General features: G+C 54.8%; 1 protein-coding gene across 1 annotated transcript; it reads left to right on the top strand.

The window, feature by feature from the left end:
* The first annotated feature begins 5,650 nt into the window (after positions 1 to 5,650).
* SP9 (Sp9 transcription factor) lies at positions 5,651 to 7,741 on the top strand. The gene is made up of 2 exons (XM_086615822.1): positions 5,651 to 5,671; positions 6,389 to 7,741. The coding sequence occupies exons 1-2, from the start codon at positions 5,651 to 5,653 to the stop codon at positions 7,739 to 7,741; spliced, it is 1,374 nt and encodes a 457-aa protein (XP_086471948.1).
* Positions 7,742 to 9,282: the final 1,541 nt, after the last annotated feature.

Below are 9,282 nucleotides of genomic sequence, written 5' to 3'. Positions count from 1 at the left end.
CCTACGTTTCTTGACAATAAAGACAGATAAAGCTTGGATACCCTTCCAGACGAAGGAATCGAGTCTGTTTCTTTGCATGTAAGTTTTTCAAATAAATCGCTTTTGTTGTTTAAAGCAGTGATGAATGGAGACACAGGGCCAGGTTGGTCGCTGGAACAGTACAATGGACGTAAGGAGGTTTTTTTTCTTTGCCATATAAATCATTCACATTGTTTAAGGTACATTGATCAATCTAATGGCTTGTAATAGGCTCCTAATTGCCACTAGGAAAGTACTGCAAGCTTGCATTTGAACGTGAAATGGTTCATGATCCGAGCTGAAATTCACCTTAAGCCTGAGCTCCAGTAATTACAGAACACAGAAGGAGCACAATGAACGGTTCCCCGTCTTTCCTCGCCCTAATCCCAGGACAGAGGGAGGGGGGAGAGGGGAACATACGAAAGGAGGGTCCAGCGCATTTTCCTCTTCCCAACCAGCAACCCCATTAACGGGCGAAAACTGCAGGAGGATTTATTGGTCATTGTGGACCGAAGAGAACTTTGTAACGTCAATCATCCTGCCTGTTACGCTCCCACGTATCTCTATCTGCAGATAGACAGCTTGCTTCATCACAACCGACGTTCTGACTCACGCCTGGCTAAAAACGTGATATAAAAAGCCAGGGCGGCATCAGAAGCGGGATACCAGGCGAAACGCGGGCACAGGACTCTTCTGCCGTGCGATGCTCCAGCGAGGCACACGCCTGCTCGCCCGGCTCCCGGCACGGGGCTGCTGCTTACCTTCGCCTCCGGCCAGCCCCGCCGGGAGACGACCCGCCGGGCGGGACCGGGACCGGGACCGGGGCTGGGCTGCTGCCGGCCGGGAGACCGCCAAGCTCTCGGCTGTGGCCGCTGCTCCTCTGCTCGAAATACAGACCTAATTACCAAGTCATCAGAGCCTCTTTAATAGACTTAGGCGAAAAGGTGGTTTTACGCTCTATAAACGCGGGTCCGACCGCTGACTAATTGAACTCCGTCTGTTTAGCAACACCTTCATTTTAAGAAAGCTTTCTGAGCGCTAGCCCTGGCTGAATTTCCAACCTGCTGCAGCCTGAGCTTCTCATAGCCTAACCTATATATCGTAACAGCACTGGAAAGCACGTGAACCCAGAGGTAAAATCCTCGTACGATGTTCCTCGTGCAACGTTCCTCAGACTTTCCTACCAAGGCAGAAAACAAACCTATGATGCTGTTGAACAATCCCACAATAATTGTAGTAATTAAAATCATCATACAGTCTGCAGTCACCCTGCTTCCTTTGACACCAGTCTTCTCTTGAATTGCTAACGTGTCCTCGGCTGAGACAAACGGAACAAGGGAGGTTTAAAACACACGGTCCAAATAAATTTAGCGGAAGGGAATTAGTTCCGCAGATACATTTTAGGCTGCGCTCAGCAGACGAGAGGATTTCCAAAACTACCGTGCGGAAATTTTAAAAGCAGGATAATACGGGTGGCCCCGTCCCTCCTAAGCAGTGTCACCTTAAAGTCGGCAGAGAAGAGGAGCGCCCAGGCGGGTGCCCCCCCCCGCCCCCCCGGGGGGGCTGGGGGGGCAGGGGGAGAGGGGGGCGCGTTATGTAACAAACACCATCGGAAAGCTCGAGGAGAAATTGTTGGAGAATGCCATCATTTCCATTTAATTTCCAGGATCTATTTGATCCCAGTGCTCGTTCCCTTTTTATTAACTATAAAAGATTTCTTTCTAATCAAAAGCTGCATTTCGTCTTTACCCACAAATGAAAAACTCTACGGCAGAAAGGATTCAGTGGACTCAACAGGCACCAAGGTCTGTATTTTAGCACCGTCTCTATACATCCTTCCCCCTTTCAATATCTGCTCTTGGGCAGAATAGTGGGGAAGCCTTTTCTTAACTGAAGTTACTAATTTATCACCAGGTCCCCCTCTGCGTTGCTCTGATAATCAATGGTGGTTTCTAGATCACGTAAATGAAAAGTGTAATTGAGAGAGAGAGGAGGGTTCGCACGGAAGTCCTGTTGCTAAAAAAAAAAAAAAAAAAAATCTGGCAGGACGCAATTATTTGTCTCGGCGATGAGCAGTTTGCCTGTTTCCTGCCCACGTCCCTTCTGCTTGGCAGAAAATGAGGCTGCTTCTCTTGAACTTGGAAGGCTTCGCCCCTTTCCCGCCCGTAACATCCATGTGTAAAACCCCGTGCTCCTCCTAGAATTCAGAGTAAATGGTACAGCAACCTTCCATTTAACTGCTGTTAAATCGATTTATTTGGAAAATATTTGGCAGCTCTTTCCCAGATCTCTGTTTGAACAGAAGAGTCATTTCATCTGACGCTCTTGAATATGAACCCAGGAGCCTCCCAATCAGCTTTAATGAACGAATTGTTTCCCGGCTTTACCTCCTAAAGACAGCAACTTTAGTAGTTGCACAGATCAAAAGACGCGTAAAGGGAAGATGGGAAACAATATTGTTCAAAGGAAGTGAACTGTTGCATTTAATTAGGCTATTCTTCTTTATTAGTATTCATATGGAGATTTTTTTTTTTTTAAAGATTTATGTCGATTTAACCGTAGTGTATTTACGATGTAAATATATTCCGAGAGGAAAACGTCACGGATCAATTGTAAAGGACCCGGATACATAATTTTAAAAAATCAGTTTCAGTTTATATGAGGTTCTCACCCCACTTTCGCTTCTTAGTCAGATTTGTTTATGCAGAATCGACATTTAATAGTGCTAATTGCACTCCAGTTAAATTGCCCTGATTGCAGAAAGGGAAGCAATTTTCGTGCTCTCTGTCTGGGTTTGGAAGAAATTGTTTTATATTCACCTCTTTATAAAGAAGTGGAGATAAGGCACCGAGCCTTTGCACAAATTGCACTTATGGGCTGACTGGCAGCATTCAGGCGCTATAATAGAGCATTATTTGGCCGTTTTGAATAATGTAAAGCATTTGCTGAAAGCTATTCTCCTGAAAATTGCTTTAACTTTTAAAAGGGTGATGATTCACTCCAAACCAGGCCTTTGTTACATTGTCATTATCCCCCCAAATGTTTTAACAGTCAGCTCAACACTTTAGCATAACACGTTGATCTTTGTTTAAAAACTCGATTTTTGGAGGATGAAAAAACCTGTCAGAAAATACTTGACCCCCTAAAGATTTGAGCAGCGTTCCCCCTCTCGCCGCCATTCGCTCAGCCCTTCCACCGCCTGCCTCGCTCCTGCGGATTTTAGTTACTTTTCCGGCTACAAAGGGGGCGAAGGGAGCTGCGCGGCAGGCAGCGCCAGCCGCCCGCCTTCAGCCGCAGCAGACACCCCACTTCGCGGTGGGAGCGCAAGCGGGCGGCGGATGCCTGTACTCGCTGATGTAGAGGCAACATTGCTAAACGTCACGCTCTCGATCTGCCTTCCAGCTTATTTTATTTACGACTTTCCCCAAGGAGATGGGAAAGACCCTCTCTCCCTCCTCCCCCGCCGCCCCGGGGTTGGCCAGAAGCGCCTCGCCGCCACTTGACGACCACCTCGGCGGGCTCCTGGGAAGGAGCGGGGTCCCCCCCGGAGGAAGGAAGGAGGGGAGGAAGGAAGGAAGGAAGGAGGAGAGGAAGGAAGGAGTCACCTGTTGGGCGATTGCTCCCGGGTGCCCCTGTCGGACTCCTCGCCTCGCCCGCCCGCGGGGGTTATGTCTCTCCCCCCGCCACCGCCTCTCAATCGCCTCCACTCGCCGAGCGCTACAGCCCCCCCGGGTAAAGCCGCCGCTCCTGATCTGCTCCAGGCAGACCTTTCGGAGGAAGGGGTTTGCAACGCGCTCCCCGGACCCCCGCGCTGCCCCTGCGAGTCAATGTGGAAAGAATTAAGGGCAGAACAGTGTTTCCTCCTCCTGCCCCGACTCTCTGTAACACGCGGCGGCGAACAGGCGACCGCCCTTTGAAAATAGCCTTGGTCGTTTCAATAAAGGATGATCTCCAGGGACGTCCTTCCCCAGCGAGGCAGGCGTCCTGCAGATTGCACAACACGGTGTACGACAAAACGCAATGCCCGCCTCGTTTAAGCACGAAAAAAATATATCAAAACCAGTAAAGAAAAGCCAAATCCTCTCAAATTCGCGGCTTCTCCATCTTGCTCCTCAGCGATGCCTCTTTTGCATCTGCTAGGAGGTTTTACCCTGGGTGGCTGAGGCGGCACCGAGGAGAAGGAAAGACTGACTCAAAGGCAGAGCAAGCACCCGGCGTTGCTCGAACGCACTCGTATTTCTGGTTCAGAACTGCGCCCAGACGCACTAGGGACGGCAGGAGCTAAGGGAAAAGCTCCCATTCATTCCCGGCCTCGCAGGGACGATGGCGATGAGATGGTGAAAAGTTGCACGACTATTGATCTTCCGCGGACACAGCACGGGAAAGTTCTAGCCAATTACTTAAGAAGCCTCCAATAATTACAAATCAAAGGGACTAGCTCGCAAGACATTGAGGAGCCGAGGTTCGGACTTACATTTCGCACATGCAGAGAGCAGGTAAAGTCTCTGTCGCTCACTGGGTGTGTGGAGTGTGCACAGTGCAGAGGCCACAGGCAAGTGCTGGGGAGGCTTGTTCCAGCAGCGCTCAAGCACTGTTAGGAGGGAGCAAGCCTTCTGCCATCAGCAGCACTGTTTCCATGGGGGTATATGAGGCTTGAAAAACGTGCTGCAGGCTGCGGATTTGACTTTCAAAGTATTTTGCTGGGGATTACTGTGTAAAATAAAGCCCTCTCTCTTAAGCGACAGGATGCCATAAGCCCCTCGTCCCCCCTCCCGCCCCAGTACACGAAAGCAAAGGGATGCCTGTCGGTTCCCTGCCTTTGGATTTTTGGCACTTTATATAACTAAAAAGCCTCCTCTGCTCCTTTTGCGAAGAAAGTAAGGAATACGTAGTGCTAGGAATCACTTCCAGCGTTCAGCAAAGCAAAACCAAAAAACGAACGTGTTTTCATAAAATGTCATTAGGCGCTGTCAGGTTATCTGCATCCGACACGGACAGCTGCCCAATGGCTGTAAAGGAAGCAAAGGGCCTGTTGAGTAAGAGCAACGCAGGTATGGTTTACTGGGCGCCAGGATCGCAGGTGACTGAATAAGCAGCGGGCGATCTAACACCTCCTGCACAGTTTACAGGCGACGGCGGAGCGGCGTCAGGCGTGACACCAGCCCTCCGCCGGCGCTGACCCCCGCTCTCGGCTCCTGCCCTCTGCGGCGCTCCCCCCGCTCCTCCCGCAGCCGGCCGGTGCCGGGGCAGCGTCACCCCGGCCGCACGTCTCCCGGCTTCAGACGGCGGGAGTCGCAACCCGGCGGGCAGCCGGGGCTTGTAGTTAATTGCGGCGCAATCGCCGCAGTCCGGAGCGGGGAGTTCTCTCCCCGCGCGCTGACTGGCACGCGCCCCGCGCCCCGGCGCCGGCACCTCCGAGCAGCCTGATTGGCTGCCGGGCCGCTCCGGCCCGCTCCGCCCGCGCCCTCATTGGGCGAGCGCCGCCGCCAGCGGTACTTCAAAGCGGGCGCTGCCCGCACTTAGGCAGAGTTTAGCCCCGCCGAGCCGGAGTGTCCTTAGTGCCGCCGGGCAGCGCGGGGCGCACACCGAGCGCCGTCCCCCTCCGCCCCACCGCCCGGCCCAGGGACGTGCTATGGCTACGTCTATCCTCGGGGTAAGTCGGCACCGCGCGCTTCCTCGCGGCTTCGCCGCCCTCTGGAAAAACTGTTGCTGCCGCCGCGGCACGGGTGCCCCTCGCGCAAATCGCGCCGAGCGGGCGAGAGGTAACTGCAACCCGCCTCGGGGCATTTCGCCGTGAGTTTCCCCTCGGGTCGTTGGCGAAGAGTTTAGTCTGAAAACTCGCTTGGCCGGAGAGACGTCGGGGCTGCTTGTGCTTTGGTTTGTTTTCTTTTTTTTTTTTTTTTTTTTGGGGGGGGGGGGGAGTAATTCGAAGTGCTACGGTAAATTTCCAAAGATTTTTGCTAGCTCGGCGTTGCGAGCGGCATCGGTCGGAAGGCTCCGCACCCCGCTTGCCGTTCTGCCATCCCGTTTCTCCGCCGCTCCTGTACGGTGCCGAGAGGAGACGCCGCATTTCGTTCCCACGGGATTTTTTGGTTTAACGGCGGCAGGCTCGAGCAGCGCGTCGCGGGGCGTCCCAAGCCGCCCTCTCGGAACACGCGCGTCGCTCGTCCCCGCCGCGATCCGCTTCCGATGTAAATCCCTCGGGCGCCCGAGACCGGTCCCCGGCGGAAAACGAGTTGTGCCGAGCGGGGCAGGGCTGGAGCCTTCCTCCAAAATCAGAAAACTTTTTTCGTCGTGCCGCCGCGTCCCCGCGGGAGCCTGGCGAGGCGGCAGGGGTGAGCCTGACGGGCCGGCTTTGTCTCTCCCGCAGGAAGAGCCGAGATTTGGAACGACTCCCCTGGCCATGCTGGCCGCCACCTGCAACAAGATCGGCAATACCAGCCCCCTGACCACCCTGCCCGAGTCCAGCGCCTTCGCCAAAGGGGGCTTCCACCCCTGGAAACGCTCCACCTCCAGCTGCAACCTGGGCTCCAGCCTCTCGGGCTTCACGGTGGCCACGAGCAGGGGCTCCAGCGGACTGGCCAGCGGCACGGGCACCGCCAACAGCGCCTTCTGCCTGGCCTCCACCTCGCCCACCTCGTCGGCCTTCAGCAGCGACTACGGCGGCCTCTTCTCCAACTCGGCGGCGGCGGGCGTGTCCCCGCAGGAGCCCGGCGGGCAGTCGGCCTTCATCTCCAAAGTGCACAGCTCGGCGGCCGAGAGCCTCTACCCGCGGGTGGGCATGGCGCACCCCTACGAGTCCTGGTACAAGTCGGGCTTCCACTCCACGCTCTCGGCGGGCGAGGTGGCCAACGGGGCGGCCTCCTCCTGGTGGGACGTGCACACCAACCCGGGCTCCTGGCTGGAGGTGCAGAACCCGGCGGGGGGGCTGCAGAGCTCGCTGCACTCGGGCGCCCCCCAGGCCTCGCTGCACTCCCAGCTGGGCACCTACAACCCCGACTTCAGCTCCCTCACCCACTCCGCCTTCAGCTCCACCGGCCTGGGCTCCACGGCCGCCTCGCACCTCCTCTCCACCAGCCAGCACCTGCTCACCCAGGAGGGCTTCAAGCCCGTGCTGCCCTCCTACACGGACTCCAGCGCGGCGGTGGCGGCGGCCAGCGCCATGATCTCGGGTGCCGCCGCCGCCGCCGCTGGGGGCGGCTCGGCCCGCTCCGCCCGCCGCTACTCGGGCCGCGCCACCTGCGACTGCCCCAACTGCCAGGAGGCCGAGCGGCTGGGGCCGGCGGGGGCCAGCCTGCGGCGCAAGGGGCTGCACAGCTGCCACATCCCCGGCTGCGGCAAGGTGTACGGCAAGACCTCGCACCTGAAGGCGCACCTGCGCTGGCACACGGGCGAGCGGCCCTTCGTCTGCAACTGGCTCTTCTGCGGGAAGCGCTTCACCCGCTCCGACGAGCTGCAGCGGCACCTGCGGACTCACACGGGCGAGAAGCGCTTCGCCTGCCCCGTCTGCAACAAGCGCTTCATGCGCAGCGACCACCTGAGCAAACACATCAAAACGCACAACGGGGGCGGCGGGGGCAAAAAGGGCAGCGACAGCGACACGGACGCCAGCAACCTGGAGACGCCGCGCTCCGAGTCCCCCGACCTCATCCTGCACGAGGGGGTGGGCGCCGCCGCCCGCGGACCGGGCAAGGAACCTACCGCGGGGCCCGGCGACTCCTAGGGGCAGAGCCGCCCGGCCCCCGCCCCGGCCGGGCCCGGCGCCGCCGCGGCGAGCCCCCGGGGAGCCGCCCGGACTCCGCTCCGCGCCGGCAGCAGGGACGCGAGCCGCCGCGCCGCGGACGGCGCCCGGGGCCGCAGCGGGCGGGCGAGCCGGCGGGTGGCGAGCCCGGGACCGGAGCCGTGCGGCCCCCCCCTGTCCCGCCCGCCCAGTAGGTACTAAGTGACACTTTCTTCCGTTTCCTTTTTCTCTTTCTGTTGGAAGGAAAGCATCCTAAGAGAGGCTTAAGGTGAGAAATCAAACTGCAAGTCTGAGACGGTTCCTCTGTATCTCATAAACATCTGTATAAATAGGGTTCAAAAAAGGGGAAGGAAAAAAAAGAAAAAAAAAAAAAAGAAAACCAGATCGTGTTCGCTTATTTTTCTTGTAAATGTTGATCTGATAGGGGGTTTGGGGATTTTTTTTTTTATTGGTGAATTCCTGAAATTCAGGGAGGTTTTGGGGTTTGGGGTTTTTTTTTTTTTTTTTTTTTAATTATTTTAAATTTCTGATGCACTTTGTGGAAGTCAGTATATATGTAAAAGATATTTAAAATGTTGAGTTAACATTTCAGTCAAACACACGTAAGTTAAGGTCTCTTAAAGAAATTAAATGCGTTTATCTGTATGGAAAAAAAAATCTTGACATATTTTCATTTTGGTATTATTAAAGGACTCTGAACAATATACTCACGGGTTTGTTCTTCTTCGTGCCCCCTGCTTCCCCCCGCCCAGACCTCGCAGGGGTCAGGTTTTTAGCGGGAGCCCTCGCACCCCTCCCAGTCCTTCCTTATAGTGACCGTGATTAAAAACACGGTAGACATTGATAGCCGGGAGGGGAAGGAGCCGGCCCCCGAGCCAGGCGCGCTGAAGCGCTTGGTCACTCTTTTCAAACCGCCTTAGTTTTAGTGTATGGTTTGTTTGTTTTTTTTTTTTTTTTTTTTTTTAAATATATTTAAAGCGAGTCGGAGCCCCGCTTACACCAGCCGGGAACCATGCCGAGCTGTAACCGCCTTTGGTGAAGCCGGCCCCAAATTCGAGTGAAACCGAACTGTGCTGAGGAACTATTTATTTAATTTAAAAAGCCTTCAGCGCCACAAGGCTGCCTAGGCTGGGGTGATCTCGGGGGAATAAATCGCTAGAGTCAATACTCCGGAAAAGACATTTCATGCCTAAATGAAAATCTTGTTAAATGTTATTAATTTTGACTTAGAGCACACAGCAGCCCCCTGTGCCTTGTATTCCCTTATTAGGGATTCATGTCTTATCAAATATCTAATTAATCTCCTAGACATCATTTGTTCTGGCCAACTTTATCTCAGCTGGTCCACGGGGAAAACTCCGAATATTCTCGGTGACAAAGCTCCCTTGAAGATCCTTTTAATTGTCCAAATTAACTGCACCAAATTTGCATGTCAAACGGTAAAGGGCAACCTGAGATAAAATGTAAACGTTTTAAAAGCCCCAAACTAAGCACTTGATTTGATAACTAGGCTTTTTAATGTT

Source organism: Tauraco erythrolophus, chromosome 8 (assembly GCF_009769465.1).
Source record: "Tauraco erythrolophus isolate bTauEry1 chromosome 8, bTauEry1.pri, whole genome shotgun sequence".
NCBI lineage: Eukaryota > Metazoa > Chordata > Aves > Musophagiformes > Musophagidae > Tauraco > Tauraco erythrolophus.
This window is presented reverse-complemented; position numbering and strand designations above follow the sequence as displayed.

Bases quoted from the DNA above. Each gene is read 5' to 3' on its own strand.
- SP9 (XM_086615822.1), top strand. From the start codon at position 5,651: ATGGCTACGTCTATCCTCGGG. The intron at 5,672-6,388 runs GTAAGTCGGCAC...TCTCTCCCGCAG, and splicing joins TGGCTACGTCTATCCTCGGG to GAAGAGCCGAGATTTGGAAC.